The 17,279-nt window shown below is 51.3% G+C and overlaps 1 protein-coding gene across 1 annotated transcript; it reads left to right on the top strand.

Annotated features, from left to right (window-relative positions):
- The first annotated feature begins 601 nt into the window (after nt 1–601).
- LOC134016786 (LIM domain-binding protein 3-like) lies at nt 602–16,809 on the top strand. Its single transcript, XM_062456082.1, has 17 exons — nt 602–629; nt 2,558–2,578; nt 2,794–2,969; nt 3,193–3,229; nt 5,215–5,250; nt 5,757–5,946; nt 5,998–6,731; nt 7,206–7,340; nt 7,675–7,806; nt 8,104–8,259; nt 9,582–9,659; nt 11,406–11,488; nt 13,208–13,418; nt 15,044–15,224; nt 15,835–15,955; nt 16,149–16,264; nt 16,390–16,809. Exons 3-17 carry the CDS (start codon nt 2,879–2,881, stop codon nt 16,477–16,479), a joined length of 2,391 nt encoding a protein of 796 aa, XP_062312066.1. The 5' UTR covers nt 602–629; nt 2,558–2,578; nt 2,794–2,878; the 3' UTR covers nt 16,480–16,809.
- Nucleotides 16,810–17,279: the final 470 nt, after the last annotated feature.

The raw sequence follows: 17,279 nt of genomic DNA, 5'->3' as shown, positions 1-17,279 counted from the left end.
CGGAGTTCAACGGGTGAGTGGCGGCGGAATCGACCAGTCGCCTCGCTCCTTCTCTCTATTCCTTCCTCCCTCCATCTCTGCGTCTGGAGGACAGGGTCTGTCTGTCTCTGTCTCTCTCTCCTCCCTGTTCCCCCTCACTGTTGCCTCCTCCATTATCTCCGGTATGGTGCAAAACCAGCGTCCAGCACAGTGGATTTTAATTCATAGTTCGGGAGAGTTTGGGGTGGAATGCTTTGCCACCCTGTAACAACCTATCTTCTCATTGGAGGGATCTTACCCAATCAGCTGCCAAGGGGGAAATCTGCATGTGTGTTGTCACCGCATGCCTTGATCTGCTGTGTGTGTGTGTGTGTGTGTGTCGTTTCAGAGGGGATTCTTGTACGTAAATTCCTGCCTAATTCTGTTTTCTCCATGGCCCCCGATCTGTCTTGTCTCCCTCTCTCTCCCTCCCTCCCTCCCTCTCTCCCTCTCTCCCTCTCTCTCTCTCTCTCCCTCTCCCTCCCTCTCTCCCTCTCTCCCTCTCTCTCTCTCTCTCCCTCTCTCTCTCTCCCTCTCTCTCTCTCCCTCCCTCTCTCATTTCTCCTTCTCTTCTTCTTTCCTCCACAGCCCACTACTGCTTCACTTTCAAAGTTAGTGTCCAGCAAGTTTCCTCCTTGTGTGTGTGTGTTCTACTGTGTGTGTGTGTGTGTGTTCTACTGTGTGTGTGTGTTGCATGCTCATTGTAAATACCAACATGGCTCTCTCAACACAACAAACAGCATAGAGCGAAGCAACATCCAACACGTGTTTAACTACCCTTGTTGACTAGTTAACGTCTAGTTAACTAGAGGGTAGTCTAGAGGCTAGACGTTAACTAGTCCCCCTCAGACTAGTTAACGTCTAGTTAACTAGTCCCCTTCTGGTTAACCCCCTGCTTATCTCCTGGCACCACATCATGCCTGCTCTGTCAGGAGCAGTGCTGTGGTGTGTGTGTGCATGCCTGGGTGTGTGTGTGCATGTGTGGGTGTGTGTGTGCATGCGTGTGTGTGTGCATGTGTGTGTGTGTGTGTGTGTACGTTGTCAACACTGCAGTGAATCATGTTGTTGCAGGCTGCTGCTGTAGACCATTCTCACACACACACACACACACACACACACACACACACACACACTCACATTAACAGGCTCTGATCCATAGGTTGTGGCTCACACACACACACACACACACTCACATTAACAGGCTCTGATCCATAGGTTGTGGCTCACACACACACACACACACACACACACTCACATTAACAGGCTCTGATCCATAGGTTGTGGCTCACACACACACACACACACTCACATTAACAGGCTCTGATCCATAGGTTGTGGCTCACACACACACACACACACACACACACACTCACATTAACAGGCTCTGATCCATAGGTTGTGGCTCACACACACACACACACACACTCACATTAACAGGCTCTGATCCATAGGTTGTGGCTCACACACACACACACACACACACACACACTCACATTAACAGGCTCTGATCCAGAGGTTGTGGCTCACACACACACACACACACACACACACTCACATTAACAGGCTCTGATCCATAGGTTGTGGCTCACACACACACACACACACACACACACACACACACACACACGCGTCCACATTGCAGAGGGGGGTGTTGACAGCAATGAGTTGAAAGCCATTAGGAAACCAATCCTTTCAATTCCTGGGTACATGCGCGTGTGTGTGGGTGTGTGTGTGTGTGTGTGTGTAAGCATTGAGGAGACGATTTATTGACAGCTCATCAACATAACTCCTGTGGAACGTGTTGGTCTTAACCCCTGTAGTAAAACCGCCAAGAAGCACATCACACAAACCAGATGTGTTATACTATATATATTATTTATATATATGTAAACATAAATAGATGTATTCCTCTACTCATTACAAACCTCTGGTGTAAAACACCTTGCATACCTTCTCCGAGACAAAAGGGCCGTTAGATAACGGAGGAATCCTGTTGTCAGAGAGCAGGTCCAGGTTAGAGAGGGATGTGTGTGCCATCTAGTGGTGGGGTGTGGAAATGAACTCTGCAGAGAGGTCAGGGGTCAAATCCTCCATGTTGATCCCTTTTTCAATACATTAAGCATGTTAGTGTGGCTACTAATGCACAAACAAGGTTTATATCAGTCCACGTCTATTACATTTATTAAATTTGACTGACAGCACTGTTGCTCGTTTGGTCTACTGTACTAAATCACTAAAGTCCTCGTTTGTGCATCGGTTGAGTTAGTGTTGTGCTGGTCGTTTGAGTTTCCTGTCTTTTGAGGCTTTTGACAAACTATACACCGAAAACGATTTATTGTTTTTAAGACCCAGTTAATCTAAACTAACTGTTAATCTTCTCTTTAAAAAAGATCTTTATTATTTTCTTTCTTCCAACCCTTCTCCCTCCCATCCCTCTCTCCTCTCCTCCCATCCCTCTCTCCTCTCCTCCCATCCCTCTCTCCTCTCCTCCCATCCCTCTCTCCTCTCCTCCCATCCCTCTCTCCTCTCCTCCCTTCAGTGGTCCTCACAGTATTCTGAAGTAAGTCTCATTCTGAAGATTACTTCTCTCTTTTCCTACCGTAACTTTTCAGTGTTCCTGCTTCCTCTCTCTCTCTATCTGTCTCTCTCTCTGTCTCTCTCTCTCTCTCTTGTCGATTAGTTGTCCTGCACCATTTACATTTAGATCTGTGATTGATTAGTCCTCCTGCTCTGTTCGCGGTTCGATCTGTGATCGTTTGTCCCCCCTGCCCCCAGGGCCCCCCCCAGGAAGCACGTGGTGGACACGGACATCGAGTTCTACCACGTTCCGTCTCACGGCGATGCCAGCAGGACACGCATCATGGAGGATACGGAGGATTGGAGGCCTCGGGCTGGGACCACCCAATCACGATCCTTCAGGATCCTGGCCCAGATCACTGGCACCGAGCACGGTACACACACACACACACGTATAGTACACACACATGTATAGTACACACACACACACGTGTATAGTACACACACATGTATATAGTACACACACATGTATAGTATACACACATGTACAGTACACACACACACACACTCGAGATCCTAAATGTGAAGCCGATTCTTGGGAGGACAGAGGGCAGTGTGCAGACCAGTTGTAAACCCTCCTTTTCCTCTTCTCTCCAGCTCCAGAGAAGGAGAGCGACGACAAGAAGAAGCCAGAGTGAGTTCCTCTTCTCCTGTTCTCCCCCTTTCCTCCCCCCTCCGCTCACCCCTCCCTTTCCCCCCCTCCCCCCTCCTCCCCCCTGCTTTTAAACGCACGTTCTCATTACCATGGCTACAGTAACCGTCGCTGTTTACGAGCCCAGATGTTGACCCCTGACCCCGAACGTCACCTCCCAAGTCCAGCGGTCTGTTAGGGTCACGCTTCCATGTGGAAGGTTGTCGGTTTGAATCCCACCTACAGCAGAGCGGGACATCTGGAGGGTTTGATCTGTGTGTGTGTGTGTAACGGGGCCTCCCAGCGTTCTGGAGTCCTATTGGACGTGGTGTTTACATTCATCCTGCTGTCCTCCTCCCGATCCAATCAGTGAGCGTGAGGGAAACTCCCAAAGTGCATCTGGGAACGGTTGAGAGGAACTTCCTGCCCACTCGGGAGCTTGTCTCTAATTGGAGGAAGTCGCCTCTCAGCCTGGCCAATAGGAAAACTGTCCCAGCTGAGACAGAGAGAGAGAGTGTGTGTGTGCATACATGTGCTTGTTTGTGTGTGTGTGCGTGAACATGCATGTGAGTATGTGTGCGTGCGTGCATGTGTGTAGGTGTGTTTGAATCTGTCTGTATATCAGACTGTCTAGCTAGCGTCAGTTTCAGGGTTGTGAAATGACAGACATGACTGTTGTTCACAATGCACACATGTGGTCATGTTACCTCCCCAGTTCCAGCAGCTGTCCCCAGGGCTTCAGCGGGTGTGTTTGTGTGTTTGTTCTGACAGGACCACGGGACGTGTTTGAACAATCCTGCGCATGCTAACGTCACGCGTGTGACTTGTGACCGTCTCGTGCTAACGGGCCGTTACGTGTGTTTACCGCCTGGCGTGTGACGTGGTCACTCAGCACGATTGTGGTCTTGCTGTGTGGTCGTGTTGCGGTTGAGTAACTCACATTTGGTTTACCCTCGATCCTCACTGCTCTCTCTCTCTCTCTCTCTCTCTCTCTCTCTCTCTCTCTCTCTCTCTCTCTCTCTGTCTGTCTGTCTGTCTGTCTCTGTCTCTGTCTCTCTCTCTCTCTGTGTCTTTCTGTCTGTTTCTGTCTGTCTGTCTGTCTGTCTCTCTCTCTCTCTCTCTCTCTCTCTCTCTCTCTCCTCTCTCTCTCTCTCTCTCGCACAGCTTCTGCTCTCTCTCTGTCTCTCTCTCCTTTTTCATGCTGTTGTTTCTCTGTCTCTCTCTCTCCTCCTGTATGCTCTGTTCTCGCTGGGCGAGCAGCGTGAAAAAGATCGACACCCAGATCATCCGGCCGAGGGTAACGAGAACCTGCGCGACTGGCATCACGGGGTGTCCGCTCGCACCCTCAACGTGCAGTAGAGTGTGGTGTGTGTGTGTGTTGTGTGTGTGTGTGAGTGTGTGTGTGTGTGTGTGCGTGTGTGTGTGTAGTGGTTGGAGTCCTCAGGATGGTGTTGGTGGCAGGAGCACCTGAGGTGTGTGTGTGTGTGTGTGTGTGTGGGCATGAGAAAGTCAGAAGATTAGACGTCAATAAACATCTGCTGTCCCAGGCACTACCTTAGCTCTTAGAAAGAGAGAGGCAGAGAGAGAGAGAAAAAGAGAGAAAGAGAAAGAGAGAGAGAGAGAAGAGAGAGAGAGAGAGAGAGAGAGAGAGAGAGAGAGGAGAGAGAGAGAGAGAGAGAGAGAGAGAGAGAGAGAGAGAGAGAGAGAGAGGAGAGAGAGAGAGAGAGAGAGAGAGAGGAGAGAGAGAGAGAGAGAGACATAAGAATAATCAATATCATGAGCTGACATTATAATCTAGATATTAGAAAAACTGTTAGAGACTATTGACATTGGCAGCATATGTAACAAGGCTGAAGTGTAGTACGGTAGTCCTGTAATCACCCAATAAAGTTATGAAACGTTCTTCACCTCCTTCCCTGTCTCCTTGTTTGGATTCTTCTGTTCTTCCTTCCTTCCTTCCTTCCTTCCTTTCTATCTCCTCCTGTTAGTTCTCTGCTGGTGGAGACACACCCTGGACAGGTCAGGTACAGACACACCCACGATGCACTCTGTTGCCCTTTGACCCTTTTGTTTGCAAGCACCAGAGTCACCCAAGGTGACCTCTCAGTGACCCTGTAACCTTTCACCTCTCACCTGTCACCTGTCAGTGACACAGTGTTCCTCGACGTGAGCGTGGACCCTGGTGAAAGGCAGCCCTGGTTGCTGTGTGGGTCAGATGGTCTTAGGCCAGCATGCTTTTTCATCAGCATGACATCACTGTGTCGCTCATCAACATCACTTCCTCTTTCACGGGCTCGATCACCTCCGGATCTCTAACACACACACACACACACACACACACACACACACACACACACACACAAACACAACTTCCAGCACCACTCCCGAGGAGTGCAGTTTCACAACAAAGCTAGGATTGCACCTCGATTTTGATTGCGAGATAACAGAGTATTCATCTGGATGCAACCATTTACCCCAGATAAGATCATGTGATGTGTGTGTGTGTCTGTATGTATGTGTGTGTGTTCAGTGGTCCTCATGCACCAATCACATCAGACCAGGAAGTGACTCTGCCTTCCCCAGCCCTGTCCAATGGCGCCACGGCCCCTCCCATTCACATCCACCAACCACAGCCAACCACAGCGGACTTGACCAATCAGGCGCAGCCTGAGGAGAGGGAGGATAAACCCACTTCCTATCAGCTCTTGAGAGGACTTACTGTTCAGCCAATCAAAATCCTCTCTCCTCATGACCCACCTGTTACTGTACAGTTTCAACCAATCAAATTGTCCGCTCTTCAAGACCACCCGGATAGTCCCAATCGCCCACCAATGAGAACGTCTGATGAGTCACCCGTTGCCAAGTCAACCCAGACCCCGGCAGGTCACCTCCTCCATCTACCAGCGGACAGATCTGCGTTCCAGACCCCATCTGGTACCCCCCCAGAACAAGACCAGACCCAGTCCAGAAGCCCTGGAGAATCAGGCCAGAACCAGCCTTTAACCCGGCCAGAACCAGGCCAGAACCAGCCTCTAACCAGGCCAGATTCTGTCCAGATTTACCCCCAAACAATCTTAGAACCGGACCAGCACCACTCACAAACCAGGCCAGAACCAGACCAGACCAGTTCCGCTGGTACCAGGCCAGAACCAGAGCAGCCTGAGATGCCTCACAGCCTGGAGCCTTCCTTCCTCACAGTCCCAACTGAGAGATCTTCTCCTCCTGGCCTCCATCCTCGGCCTCACAGCCCCCAGCCTCTCAGCCCCCAGCCTCACAGCCCCCAGCCTCCCAGCCTCCAGCCTCTCAGCCCCCAGCCTCCCAGCCCCCAGCCTCCCAGCCTCCAGCCTCCCAGCCCCCAGCCTCCCAGCCTCCAGCCTCCCAGCCCCCAGCCTCTCAGCTCCCAGCCTCCCAGCCCCCAGCCTCACAGCCCCCAGCCTCTCAGCCCCCAGCCTCCCAGCATCCAGCCTCTCAGCTCCCAGCCTCTCTCTCTACCTCACAGACACAGGTACACAGCAGCACAGCGGACATTTCAATCATTTCAATCATCTTGTAACAGTGTTTTGGTGGTCAGAGTCAAGGAATGGTCTGTATTTAACAGGCACCAAGTAACCACAAAGTAACCTCAGCTACCAGACACAGTGTAAAGTAACCACATCTCAGCTACCAGACACAGTGTAAAGTAACCACATCTCAGCTACCAGACACAGTGTACAGTAACCACATCTCAGCTACCAGACACAGTGTACAGTAACCACATCTCAGCTACCAGACACAGTGTAAAGTAACCACATCTCAGCTACCTTACACAGTGTACAGTAACCACATCTCAGCTACCTTACACAGTGTAAAGTAACCACATCTCAGCCTCTAGGCAAGTTTTAGCAATAACAACATCTAAACTACCATACAGCAAAAACATCTGTTGTGGTTTAAAGATCGTAAACCACAACATTTGGGCTTCACCCTGTCGGTGCTGCAGTTCCCCCCTGTCGCCACTAGAGGGCAGAGGGCGCTCAGGAGAGCCTTTGACCTGCCCTGAGGAGGAGGATGATGAAGATCAGGCCCCTCCAGACCGTCCTGTCACTGGTCTCTCAGCAGTCTCACCTGCTCTCAGGTACTCACAGCGCTCCGCTGCAGGAAATACTAAAACCAAAGGATTCAAATCAATAAAAAAACGTCAAATGAATACATTAACCCTGTAACGCCTCAACGAGACTGTAATTTCTGGTCTATATATAATATATAACTACTACATACAAGTACTATATCATATATAGAACTCCTATCACTAATGTAGCTGAGGACTGTCCTCATGATCAATCTCTCTGATCCACACCGCACCTCAACGAACTGTGTGTGTGTTTGTGTGTATATGTATGTGTGTGTGTGTGTAAGCATGGGTGTGAGTACTTGTGTGTGTGTATTTGTGTGTGTGTGTGTGTGACCAGGCGGGAGCTCCTGATGAACCCGCTAGGCTTCCTCCCCCGAGGGGCCCCCTGCCCCCCGCCCCTCTCCCCCAGCGCCCCCACCCTGCCCAACCGCAAAACGTTGGCCGCTGTGTACAGACCTCTGCAGGCCAGGTACACACTGTGTGTGTGTGTGTGTACAATACAGACACAGGTGCAGTGCTATCCTCCACTCCTCATCTTCTCTTTTCCCTCACATCCCTTCTTCTTCCTGTTCCTCCTCTCCTTCTCTCCGCTCCTCCTCTCCTCCTCTCCTTCTCTCCTCTCCTCTCCTTCTCTCGTCTCCTTCTCTCCTTCTCTCCTCTCCTCTTCTCCTCTCCTTCTCTCCTCTCCTCTTCTCCTCTCTTTCTCTCCTCTCCTCTTCTCCTCTCTTTCTCTCCTCTCCTCCTCTCCGATCCCGTTTTCCTCTAGCCCTGTACTAGCTCCGCCCAGATCCCCCCTGGGGGCGGTCTCTCAGTCCTTATTGGACGCCCTGCTGATCACGCCCATCTCCAAAGCCCCGCCCCTCCGCCTGAGGAAGAAGAAGCGGCGCAGCGTGAGCGCCCACCACCTGCCCAGGAAGAAGAGGTAGACCGGATATGACATCACCGGGACAGGAAGTGAACATGCACCATGAGGCGGGGATGTGTGACAGAACTCCAGTTAACCTCTCACATGAGCCACTGCGTGAAACTGCCTCCACCTAATAACCATTTTTTTCTCAACAAGACTAACTTGAAAATAAGAAGTTTGTCCGGGGAAAAAATAGAAAAGTAGCACGCACGGTCACCACGCAAGGTCCTGGCAACAGCCACGTCCTGTCGGATCTCACTGCCACGGTAACAGGCATGTTGTGTCTCCGCGGTGACCCCATGGGCCGGTTGTGCTCATGAGGAGACGAAACAGTCTCAGGAGCCGGGGAACACCACTGAGCTAAAGGCTGCAGCACCCAGCTATGCTGCACACACACATGCACTTTCTATCTCTCTCTATCTTCACCTCCTCCTCTTCCTCCATCCATCATGACCTCCATATCGGCTGCACACCTGTACTCCAGTCTTCCAGATGGTTCTAACTGCTTCTTATTGGATCACGCCAGCAGGTCTCTGGATCAGGCCCCTCCCCCATCTCTTATAATTGACCTGATTGGTGGACTATATTAATAAGTTGCCCTGTAATTGGCTGTAACGAATGGAACCTCGGGGAGGATCTGTTTCCTGTTAAGTGCTGTTAACCCACCGTGATGGCTTGGCTAACGGAAGCTGAGTTTATTTGATTTCCCCCACGCACCACATGGGCGGGGTTAGCACCTTTACAGCCATCCTATTGGTCCTCGAGTGAAAACGTGCTGTGTGCTGTCAGGGGGGATTAGCTCGGTGCTGTGTCATGTGTGTAAACAGGTAACCCAATGAAGGGAACAGAGAGAGATGTCAGCAGCTGTTTCGTTTCCCCCGGTGATAGTTAGATCAGCGTGCTCATTAGGGCTGATTTCAAACGACGACTAGCAGCTGAGATCAGCTCATCCATTCATCATGGTGCATGTGCTATGAGGCTGACAGCCTGTGGAACTGCATGACGATGTAATGATAGTGTGTGTGTGTGTTTGTGTACCTGCATGTGTGTGTATGTGATGGTGTTTACAGAACCTTCTTCTAACAAGGACTTTTGTTACAGTTGACAAAACAAAGCACAATTGCATCCCATAATATCCACTTTTATAACCTTTACTTGACCTTAGTTCAGTTATTTTCGTTTTCTAGCTGTTTCTGGTTCAATATCTTATTTTCTCTCCCCCTTCTCTCTCTCTCTCTCTCTCTCTCTCTCTCTCTCTCTCTCTCTCTCTCTCTCTCTCTCTCTTTTTCTCCTCATCTTATCTTCCTCTTCTCCTCTCCTCCTCTCCTCTGTCCAAGAGTGTCATGGCACCAGTCAGTAACTGACCCAGGGGACCCCACTCTCTCCTCCCCGGTCAATGCTGTCTATGTATTTAGGTAAATATCCTTCTCTCTCTCTTATACTCTTCTCTCCTGTCTCTCGTCTGTCCTGCCTACAGTATCTCTCCTGTCTCTCGTCTGTCCTGCCTACAGTATCTCTCCTGTCTCTCGTCTGTCCTGCCTACAGTATCTCTCCTGTCTCTCGTCTGTCCTACCTACAGTATCTCTCCTGTCTCCGAGTGTCTCCAGCAGAGATGGCACAAAAAAACAGACAAATCATTGTTGTCTTCTGCAAGCTTCAAAGACTAGTTTACATTTACATTTAGTCATTTAGCAGACGCTCTTATCCAGAGCGACTTACAGTAAGTACAGGGACATTCTCCCCGAGGCAAGTAGGGTGAAGTGCCTTGCCCAAGGACACAACGTCATTAGCACGGCCGGGAATCGAACTGGCAACCTTCAGATTACTAGCCCGATTCCCTCACCACTCAGCCACCTGACTCCCGAGTTTACGTTTGTTCTGTATGATAGAAAGGGACTGAAAAAAGGCAATGAGAATAAATAATATGGATCATGCCACCAAAAACAGATTAATACTAAACTAATGAGCCTGGCTTGAAAACAGAAACAAGTAGAAAGAACTGATACGAGAAATATCTACTTATGTACAGTAACAAAGGATTTGTAGTTGGTTATTCCAATCTCAGGTCTCCAGTGTGTTTGTGTGTTTGTGTTGTGAGCGGTCCACTATGTTGTGTGAACCAGCTGCTGCAAGACGGGAACCCTCTGGAACCCTCTGGAACCCTCTGTGCCAAAGGCATACGCATTGCACACTGGCAGCTGTGTGGTGTGTGTGTGTGTGTGTGTGTGAGAGAGAGAGAGTGTGTGTGTGGTGTGGTGTGTGTGTGTGTGAGAGAGAGAGTTTGCGTGGTGTGAAGTGCGTGAGGGAGTGTGTGAGTTTGCGTGCTGTGTGAGTGTGGGTGGTATGTGTTTGTCTGTGTGTGCGTGCTTGTGTGTGTGTGTGCGTCCATCCACCTTCACACAACTGGTGGAGCTTCAGACAAACCTTCGCCGTAACCATGGCCACAGTTGCCATAACACTTGTCTCCTTGGGGACCCATAAGGACACGTGGGAGACAGACAGCCATCAGGCAGCTGGCACCGCAGTGCATCATGGGAACACAAACTCAGTGTGTGTGTGTGTGTGCGTGTGTGTGTGTGTATGTGAGAGAGAGAGTGTGCTGGCCCACCCAGGGTTGTCAGAGCTAGGGAGACATGACCAGAGTATTTCACAGTGTTTCATAGAGGGCTCATTCATCTCAGCCAGACTCACATTGGTGGACGGGCATTGGGAGGGGGTGGTTGGGGGGTCGGAGGTGACAGGTTTGAATCCCATCCACCTCCATGACTGCTCCCCTGACATCTGTCTTGTGGCGTGAAGTGGGCATGTTTCCCAGAGTGCCTTGCTGCGGTGGTGTGGGGTGTGATGAACGATGTCTCTCTGGCCTCCAGAGGGGGTCTGTCGTCACTCAGGGCTGACAGCTGGGGTTCCTTAGGGGGGGGGGGGGTGTAGCTCAGCGGTAGTGAGCGTTTGGCTGAAGTTCAAGAGGTTGCTGGTTCAAATCCCCCTTTTGTCAGCTTTCTCTCAACCCCTGTGAGGATGGTGTTTCCTGTGATGATGGTATTTCCTATGACTGTGTTTCCTGTGATGATGGTATTTCCTGTGACTGTATTTTCTGTGATGATGTGTTTCCTGTGACTGTATTTCCTGTGATGATATGTTTCCTGTTCCTGTCTCTGCAGCGATGACTCAGAGGAGGCGGAGCTGAGCGCCCACGAGTCGTCCTCGGTGAAGACCATGACCAAGGCTCCTTCAGCCACACACGGTACAGTGTGTGTGTGTGTGTGTGTGTGCGTGTGTGTGCGTGTGTGTGTGTGCGTGTGTGTTATTCCATCTCAATAGGGACTGCCCTTAAACACACATGGTGCTGGGTACCAAACACAGCTCAACAGTTCTCCTCTCTGAGAGACCCTGGAGTGTGTAAGATGGAATTAACGGGGAACACCATTAGTAATGGACCTGTGTCTGTTTTGATAAGGGCAAGCCATAAAACGGCTGTTACGCACCCCTAAAAATAGATTTCCCCTCGAACAAAATAAACTCAGGTTTTAAAGGGAATTAAATAAAAAAAATCTCGAGCGCTGAATTTTCGGAATGATTAATGTGTTTTCCCTCCTTGTTAAAAGGGATTTATCCTTTTGGCGTAAATGTTTGGTTAGCGATCCAGAGCAGGGGTAGCGTGGTGATTTAGTTTGAGGGGGAGCGAGGCTGTTTTTCCACAGGCTAAGCGTATCATCGTGTTGTGAAATCATACTCTCAGTTGGTTTTTCCCTGGGCTCTCTAGGATCTCGTTAGGAGCAGGGTATTGAGGAGGGCTGGAGTTCTGCTTTCACACACACCTGGGCTGGTCTGGTTGGTGTGAAGAAAAATGTTTACTGTAGGGAGGTGTGTGTGTGTGTGTGTGTGAAACTTGTTATAGTGTTAAGGGATCCTGGAACTGTGGATAACGTTATTAAAGTCTAGCTCAGCTGTTTGGTTTATCACCTCACTGAGTCCCTGAGACTATAGCACACACACACACACACACACACACACACACACACACACACACACACACACACACACACAGATAGCCTTCATGATTTCTATCTCCAGCCCCAGCCTCATCCCCAGCCTCATCCCCAGCCCCAGCCCCATCCTCCTCCCCTGCCTCAGATTCCAGGGACTGGGAAACTGCAGCATTATTTCAGTGTCTGGGCCTGCCCTGCCTCCAGGTGTCTGCCCTGCCTCCAGGTGTCTGCCCTGCCTCCAGGTGTCTGCCCTGCCTCCAGGTGTCTGCACTGCCTCCAGGTGTCTGCACTGCCTCCAGGTGTCTGCCCTGCCTCCAGGTGTCTGCCCTGCCTCCAGGTGTCTGCACTGCCTCCAGGTGTCTGCCCTGCCTCCAAGTGTCTGCCCTGCCTCCAGGAATGTGACCTGCTGCATTTTACTGACTGGTTGCATGATTTACCGACTGTCAATCAGGATCAGACGACAACAACCCTGCCCGCCTGCTGAAGGCACCTGAACACACACACACACACAGGCACACACACTCACTCTTTCAACACCGTGTGTGTTTGTTTACTCCTCTGCTGCCGGCGTCATTTCTAAAGGCCGGTAGTGTTGAAACCTGAGTACAAATAAATACCTTCTCCTCCTCTCCCCCCTTCTCCTCCTCTCCCCCCTTCTCCTCCTCTCCCCCTTCTCCTCCTCTCCCCCCTTCTCCACCTCTCCCCCCTTCTCCTCCTCTCCCCCCTTCTCCTCCTCTCCCCCCTTCTCCTCCTCTCCCCCCTTCTCCTCCTCTCCCCCCTTCTCTCTTCCTCTCCCCCCTCCTATCTGCCTTCCCTTCCCCCTCCCCTAAACTCTCCCCTTTTCTCTCCTCCACCCCTCCTCCCTCCACCCCTCCTCCCTCCACCTCCTCCCTCCACCCCTCCTCCCTCCACCTCCTCCCTCCACCTCCTCCCTCCACCTCCTCCCTCCACCCCTCCTCCCTCTTCCCCCCCAGGTGTCCCCAAACCGGGTCATCATACCGGCATTGTCACCCCGTCCTTCAATGTGCGGGGGGGGGTTGCCGTGGTTCCTAAAGGCCCAGTGGTTCCGGTGCGGCCCGCCCCCCAGGCCCACCCTAAAGACGAGCCGTCTCTGGTCCAGAGGGCGGAACACATCCCGGCAGGAACCAGAACACCCATGTGTGGCCACTGTGACCAGGTCATCAGGTACTGGACACACAGGAAGTTGTCATCATGAGACAGGAAGTTATGCCCATGTGTGGCCACAGTGACCAGGTCATCAGGTACTGGACACACAGGAAGTTGTCATCATGAGACAGGAAGTTATGCCCATGTGTGGCACTGTGGCCAGGTCATCCATTGATCAAACCGGAGTTTGAAAATAATCAGAATGAACCAACCCTATGGTACCCACTGAGAGGGACAGTGGCCTTGGCCAGCTCTGTAAGCGTGATCCAGGAGGAGATACTCAAGACTGGGGGCAGGCCCCTGGCGAGTCCCAGGCTGAAGATAAGGCCTAGCTGCTGCTGCACTGGTGTCAGGTTCTCCTTGTCGTTAGCCCAGAGTTAGATCTGCTAAATAACACATGATCACTGCCAGCAGGAGAGGAGAGACAGAGGAGGTCAGGAAGGCGGAAGAAAGTGAGCTCTTCTTGTCCAAAACCAAACACTACCTCCTTCCTCCTAGCTCCTACCTCTTACCTCCTAGCTACTAGCTCCTACCACCTAGCTCCTAACTCCTACCTCTTACCTCCTAGCTCCTAGCTTCTACCACCTAACTCCTACCTCTTACCTCCTAGCTTCTACCACCTAGCTTCTAACTCCTACCTCTTACCTCCTAGATTCTACCACCTAGCTCCTAACTCCTACCTCTTACCTCCTAGATTCTACCACCTAGCTCCTAACTCCTACCTCTTACCTCCTAGCTTCTATCACCTAGCTCCTAACTCCTACCTCTTACCTCCTAGCTTCTACCACCTAGCTCCTAACTCCTACCTCTTACCTCCTAGCTTCTATCACCTAGCTCCTAACTCCTACCTCTTACCTCCTAGCTTCTATCACCTAGCTCCTAACTCCTACCTCTTGCCTCTTAGCTCCTAGCTTCTACCACCTAGCTCCTACGTACTAGCAAGAAACATGAGATGCCTCTCAAATCAGAAGGCCCCACCTTTATTTATTTCCTTCCTTCCATCACTTCAGCCTGACTCCGATGTCAAAGGTCAAGTCAGGCCCTCCAACGCGGTTTGGGACACGTCTCTGTACCTCCGGCCCACCAGCTCGTTAGCAGGACGCTAGCTAAGACTAGCGGCTAGCACTATCGATTCCGGTGTAGGTTTACAGCAGTCCTGAGCGGATAAGGTGTCCGCGGGAGCGCTACGCCCGCTAGCTCCTCGTCAGGCTCGTGTCGGTGGCAGATCGGGTTAGAGGAGCCGTTGTGGCGATCAAATCGGCCCCTGTTGCTATGTTTTCCCACTTAGGTTAATCAGGCCGTTTGTGAGGGATGGGTCTCGCCTGACTGGGCACCGGGGTGGAGATACTGTAACTGAGGTGGTTTGGTGACCACACAGGCCACTTCAAATCAAGCCTTGGCCCTTTATTGCATCTCTCACTCTCTCTCTCCCTCTCTCCCTCTCTGTCTCTCTCTCTCTCTCTCCCTCTCTCCCTCTCTGTCTCTCTCTCTGAAAAATGCAACATTTTAATTTTATTTAATAAATGTATTTAATTTTAATTAAATACATTTTTCTTAACTAAACCGACCCGGGGATTCTTCAAGCTCATACAACCCAGATGTAACAGAGGTGGTTGGGTGACTGGGTGTTTGGGTCTGTCCAGGGGTCCGTTCCTGGTGGCCATGGGCCGGGCTTGGCACCCCGAGGAGTTTAACTGCGCCCACTGCAGGACGTCTCTGGCGGAGGTGGGCTTCGTGGAGGAGCAGGGGGGGGTCTACTGTGAACACTGCTACGAGGAGTTCCTCGCCCCTACCTGCGGACGCTGTCAGCTGAAGATCCTGGGGGTGAGGACACACACACATAGACACACACATTCATAGACAACCACACATGAACACACACACACATAGCCACTATACACACACTGTGGGAACTGAAGCTACGAGCAGTCTCAACAGGGGAAGCTGCTCACCCATGAGATGACATCACGTGTTCCATCCCCCTCTCTCCCTCCTTCCTCTCCCTCTCTCCATCCCCTCTCTCCCTCCTCACCCTCTCTCCTCTTCCTCTCTCTCTCCCTCCTCTCTCATCTCCTCTCCTCTCCCTCCCTCCACCCCTGTTTCTCACACTTTCTAAACGGCTTACCGCTCTCCTTTAACCCGTTTTCTCACTACCTCGTTCTTAATCCCTGTTTTCCCTTCATCCCTCCATCTCTCCGTCAGCCCCCCTGACCTCTCCTGCTCTCTCAGTTTGACCGGTGGGAAAGCGGTGTGTTGCGTTCTGTGTGTGCTTAAGCTCTGTCATGTGATGGTGGAGAGAGAGAACGGGAGGGCGGAGTGATTGGATGAGTGTGTGTGGGCAGCCTGATGCCTGGGCCGGCCAGGGGGGTCTGAAGACAGACTGGTCAGGGAGGGAGACACACACTCTCTCTAACACACTCTCTGTCCTCGACAGGAAGTGATAAACGCCCTGAAGCAGGCGTGGCACGTTCACTGCTTCCTGTGTGCGTCCTGCCAGCAGCCAATCAGAAACAACACCTTCCACCTGGAAGAGGGGGAGCCGTACTGTGAACAGGGTGAGCAGGAACACACACACACACATCCCAACACACACGTACACACATCCCAACACACACACGTACTGTGAACAGGGAGAGCAGGAACACACACACATCCCAACACACACACGTACTGTGAACAGGGTGAGCAAGAACACACACACATCCCAACACACACACGTACACACTCATCATCCTCCTCTCCTTCTAGACTACTACAACCTGTTTGGGACCGGTTGCCATGGCTGCGAGTTCCCCATCGAGGCGGGTGATAGGTTCCTGGAGGCGCTGGGTCACACCTGGCACGACACCTGCTTCGCCTGTGCGGTACGCCTTGTCACCATGACTACCGCCGTGTCATATCGGCCATCACGTCACCATGACAACCGGCATGTTATATCAACCATCACATCACCTGACTGTCATGTCATGTGCGCGTGTGTGTGTTCCAGGTGTGCTGCACCACCCTGGAAGGTCAGACCTTCTTCTCTAAGAAGGACAAGCCGCTGTGCAAGAAGCACGCCCACACCATTCAGATCTAACCTCTGCTCCACACCACAGCCCCACCTGCAGGTCTGGATGACCCCGCCCTCCACCGCTGGGCCAGTCCTCAACAACCACACCATCTAGGTTGAATTCTGTGTGTTGAATGCGGTCAGATTGTTGGGGTGTGTTTGATTCGGACCACCAGGTACAATTACACCACGGTAGATGGCCTTGAAGCACACTCTTGGAGTTATATTAAACACACCCAAATACCCTCAGGTATTTTCTCTGTATTTGATCCATACCTGGTTATGCTTTGTGACTGTGAGGTGGATGGTGAACCTACGGAGACATGGACAATAAAGTTGCAAGGCTTTGTATGAAAACCTGTGTTTTGTTTGTGTGTGGTTTGAAAGTTTCATAACAGATCCCTCCGTTCTCCCGGGTGTGGAGCGGAGAGATCGTCTGGGCTTTGTTTAACTGAGCTCTCCGGTTCCAGACCTTCTCTTTCAGTTTATCTTAACCTCTCTCTCAGCTGGGATTCTTAATTACCCATGATCCTTCACTGGCCACACCAACTGTTGATTTGAGGATTGAGTCATTCGCCACGGTCGAGATGGAAGGCCGCGCTGGCGACGAGTCCAGACCATAATAATAATCATCACCTTGAACGGTTGCCAAGCGCCAGAATCAAGCCGTGAATAACATATGTTGGCCCTGGCTCCGTGTGTGTATTTTAACGCGAATCAGAACAAAAACAGAGTTTTAAAATGGAGAGATGAGAGGAAATTGATATCTTTTTTTTCTGTTTTGGTTTTGAGCATCCTTAAGAACCATGAACGAAACGGTCGATTTA

Source organism: Osmerus eperlanus, unplaced genomic scaffold (assembly GCF_963692335.1).
Source record: "Osmerus eperlanus unplaced genomic scaffold, fOsmEpe2.1 SCAFFOLD_187, whole genome shotgun sequence".
In the NCBI taxonomy this organism is placed as follows: Eukaryota; Metazoa; Chordata; class Actinopteri; order Osmeriformes; family Osmeridae; genus Osmerus; species Osmerus eperlanus.
The sequence above is the reverse complement of the archived record's forward strand: the minus strand, read 5'-3'. Positions and strand labels throughout refer to the sequence as shown.

Bases quoted from the DNA above. Each gene is read 5' to 3' on its own strand.
- LOC134016786 (XM_062456082.1), top strand. From the start codon at position 2,879: ATGGAGGATACGGAGGATTGGAGGCCTCGGGCTGGGACCACCCAATCA. The intron at 9,660-11,405 runs GTAAATATCCTT...CTGTCTCTGCAG, and splicing joins AATGCTGTCTATGTATTTAG to CGATGACTCAGAGGAGGCGG. The intron at 15,225-15,834 runs GTGAGGACACAC...TGTCCTCGACAG, and splicing joins GTCAGCTGAAGATCCTGGGG to GAAGTGATAAACGCCCTGAA.